A 4022-nucleotide genomic window follows, 5' to 3' on the forward strand; every position below is an offset into this window, starting at 1 on the left:
AAGTGAGAGCGGTCAAAGAATTGGAAACTCTCAGAGCGGCCTCTTACGCTCTCTATCCTTCTCACCTTTTTGCATGTTATAGTCCAGTCCTCTACAGCACGCTGCATATAGATTTTGTGACACTCTGAGGACAGGTCTGCAGAGGATCACATCAAAGAGAGAAACCTGAGGAATCCTCTTTAAGCTGGACAAAGAAGCTCAGCTGTCACATTGATCTGCTCACAATGAAGCCGCTGTTTGCCCTCCTCATTTCCATCGCCTGGACTTTCACTGGGGCTCAGCATTACTACCAGGGGCTGATGGATTATCTGGAGAACAGATTGTTGGCTATTGAGGTAAGAGGCAACCTTGTTTTTTAAATGACTTGTGCTGGAAGGGGTTCTCTCTGTTGTCATTTAAAAATTGCAAGAAACAGTTGATTGCCTCCTCCTCCTCTCCTTTTTATTTGAATTTATTGTCTTAACTAATGCAAGCCAATTAATGCAATCTCTGCCCAGCTCATCAACCTCTCAGGGCCTCTGGGGGAATATCAGTTGATGCATGCAGAGCTCTCCTTCTCATGCAACACGCAGCTTCTGTCCAACAACATTACATTTTCTTTGGTGTTTCGAGACAATGACACACCAGTAATGAGTACAAGCTCAACCTTTGCTGCTGTGGCATCAAACATTCCAGCGGACTAATAGAAAGACGTGTTCTGCAATGGTGGATTGAACGAAACAAATTACTAACAATGCAGTATTGTTTTTTCAAAAGGGAGGCATCTGTGTCAGCGTCATTAAAAAGAGCAAGCAAACTTTGTGTAAAAATGACTTTTGTTGGCTTGAGGTGAATGTGACGTGAAACGCGAGAGGATTACATGTCTGCTTACCTCAGGGTGTAATTTAAATAATTCCTTTAATCTCTTCTTTTTAGAGTACGTTTACAGAGTCACAATTTTCCTTTCTCATCAACTGCCTGGCTGCGATGCAAGAATGACAATCTTAAAACTGTTACAAGCATGAAATGAATTGTCTATTTGCGGCTCAATCCTGCTCACTTCGCCCCCCGTGGCTTCCCTCCAGTCTCAGCTTCAATATGCTGGCACAATGCTCCTGCATTGATATGAACACAGCAATTCATCAGCGAGCTTTCATTGAACTTTCATTTCCATTTGACCACGGGCCCACAGCAAGCAGAGGAGGAAAATGAAACTGAGGTGGAGGAGACAGTGTGGAGCCGTCAGTTATTACATCTGGCTCTGTATAATTCACCTGCCACTCGCGCTGAGTCAATCAGAGAAACGAAGCGCTGTTTTCTATTTGGCGATGATGAAAATGCTTTGATTGAAACAGGTACATTTTACTATAAGAGATTTATCATTATAGGAAATAACACTATGTGTCTGGGGACCTGTTGGCAGCTCTGTTGTTGTGGTGCTTTGCAGCAAACTGCAAGGTCAGGATGCAAACACTCACAATGACAATATGCGGATGTTTAGCACGTCACAGATGTGTACACACAGACCGTATACAGAAGATGGACATGGTGACTATGAAGTCACCCATTGGTTTGTGGACTGGATCATTCAGAAGCCTCTAGTTTCCATTTTTGACTAAGAAAATATTTACTGAGATAACAGATAGGGTGAGAAGCAGGGTCATTTTCTAGATTTCTTTACAGTCTGACTTCTTTTTGCAACCAGAGGAGTCGCGACCTGCTGGATGTGAGAGAGAATGCAGGTTTGAGGCACTATCTATGTACATGTTGCTACCCAATGTGAGTCGCTGCCTGATGAGAGGCGCACAAATGATTAATTTGTAATTATGGCACCTAAGGTTCACCATCTGTGTGGATTCATATGAAAACATGGACCACCGTCTGGGAGTCTCGCATAGCCAGACCAATCTCCACTGGAGAATGATCTGGCTGCACCTCATCATTCTGCTATAGAGGAGGAGAAAAACGCTCTGGCTTGCACGTATTTCTTTAATTAAATTAAAAATCTCAGGCTGTGTTCTTCATAGAAATTGTCCACGCTGGGAGGTGTGCACTGTCATTTGCTAATTCCCTGGTATGGCTAATTCAGAGAGCAGGCCTGTCTTATTGCACAGTGCCAGTCTTTATCAAAACTTGCTGTTAGGTTATGAGGTGGAGAAAGAGAAAGAACTGCACAGACTCTGGTTGCAACATGGGAGTGTCCAGTTTATGCAGTGAGAAAAAGTGTTGGTGCATTATGAATTTCTATATACATTGAGAGGTCTATAGAAAGGATGTCCCAATCAAGTTTATCTGCACATGATCTGATAGATTACGTTCATTATTTAGTATCTGGCAATACCAAGTTCCAATCCTAAACCATTTTTAATACACACTTCAAGTATCCTTAAGTTTTTCTAGATTATCTGTAGTATCTGGTTGCACCACCAGGTAGAGCCTCTAACTGTAGCCATCTGTAGTGTTGGAAAGCAGAAAGCATTGTGGTGGGTTTAGCTAACAACAGACACCATGACAAAGATTTCTGTGATGCTTAATGACCTCCAGCCAGAGCTCCAGAGTTTATAAAGAGTTGGGATCTATTAGAATATTGTTCCCATATCCCAGAGCCATATGCAATAGTGGCACATTTGTTTTCCTTGACTAAATCCATGATATCTGGGCAAGAATACAAATAAATATTTTGGTTTGTGTTTCAGAAAACTGTTCAGAATTTGTGTACAAAGCGACAACAGCAAATGTAAACAAGGGATTGGACTTAGGTTCATGCTAGTACAGATTGGTTAAGAAAAGCCTTGATGTTCCCTGATCCAGATCTTTGAGATTTTATCTGGACATCCCAAGTCTAGACATGTTTTCTTGATAGTCTGTCTCATAGTTGCTGAGGTATTTCAGTCCCCCCTAATCTCGCTTTGCCAGCACGCATCTTACATTTGAGGAGCCAGACTTATCTTCCCCAATCTGACAGACAGGTTGAGCGACACTGGCTTCCCTACAGTTAAGAAGTGTTTTTTCTCATGTAGCGCTTCACCTAAAAAGCAGAAAAAAACTCCTTCTACATTCTGTTGTAACACTTGTGCTATTGTCTCCATGTCTCATAGGACCGCATGCAGTTGTGGCACGACCTGTCCCACCGGTACCACACAGAGATGAAAGATTTCAAGAAACTTACGGCTGAGACCATGGATGGGTTGAAGAATGATCACAGCATGATGTTCAAAGACCTGGAAGGAGCTGGCGTCCGAGTGGACAGAGTGGAGCGAGAGATGGACTATGTCGAGACCCGGACCTCCCCTCGGGCCTGTACAAACAGAGCCGATAAGGTGGTGGAGCAGGAGGCCTGGGGGCTGCAGGAGAGCAGGGTAGAGGAGGAGGAGGAGGAGGACGAGTGGGAGGAGCTGCACTCCAGAGTCTCTGGTGAGCTGCAGAGAAGTATATACACACTTCAAACACACGTCCTCTTTGATCTTCCAGGTAGCATTCATACTGTTATGCCAGAAACACCATGAGATCTGACATCTTACATCTAGCATTTTGCAGTCCGGTGATTCCATCTGAAATCATTTGATTTTTTAAGAACAATGTCTGCTCAACCATCTGTGATATGCCTAAAAAAAAATGGCATAAAATTTTGATGTTTATAAAGATTTTTATATTAAAATATCAGATGCTTCTTTTTTTTTTTTTAAATTGTCCGTCGGCTCACATTCAGACCTTTGTTTTTTTTTTCTCACATTGAAGTCTGAGACTATAGGTTCATATATATAGGATGACAGTATCTCAGGAAAAGATAAAAATTCCCATCATGCCATGGATTCAGAATCTGCAATATTGATAGATCAAATAGTCTCTGATTATGGGTGAGTTGAAATATGAGTTATATTTACAGATCCATTTTGAAACTGCAGAACTATGATCTACAGGGATTTTGCTATCTAGCAATGCAGCTGTTTTTGTGGTACAACTCTGCTCAATACATTTTTTTTTATATTAAAAGATATTCCATATGTTTTATTTGTATTATTGGCAGCAAATGCACATGGTTC

At 41.9% G+C, this 4022-nt stretch overlaps 1 protein-coding gene across 1 annotated transcript in view; it reads left to right on the forward strand.

The window, feature by feature from the left end:
* The first annotated feature begins 224 nt into the window (after nucleotides 1-224).
* The window catches only part of olfml3a (olfactomedin-like 3a), a 9597-nt gene continuing 5799 nt past the window's right edge, over nucleotides 225-4022 (forward strand). The window contains exons 1-2 of the mRNA XM_008285242.1: nucleotides 225-335; nucleotides 3078-3393. Coding sequence (XP_008283464.1) covers nucleotides 225-335; nucleotides 3078-3393 — 427 coding nt within the window. The remainder of the gene's footprint in view (nucleotides 336-3077; nucleotides 3394-4022) is intronic.

This window comes from Stegastes partitus, unplaced genomic scaffold (genome assembly GCF_000690725.1).
Source record: "Stegastes partitus isolate 25-593 unplaced genomic scaffold, Stegastes_partitus-1.0.2 Scaffold392, whole genome shotgun sequence".
NCBI classification, from domain to species: Eukaryota; Metazoa; Chordata; class Actinopteri; family Pomacentridae; genus Stegastes; species Stegastes partitus.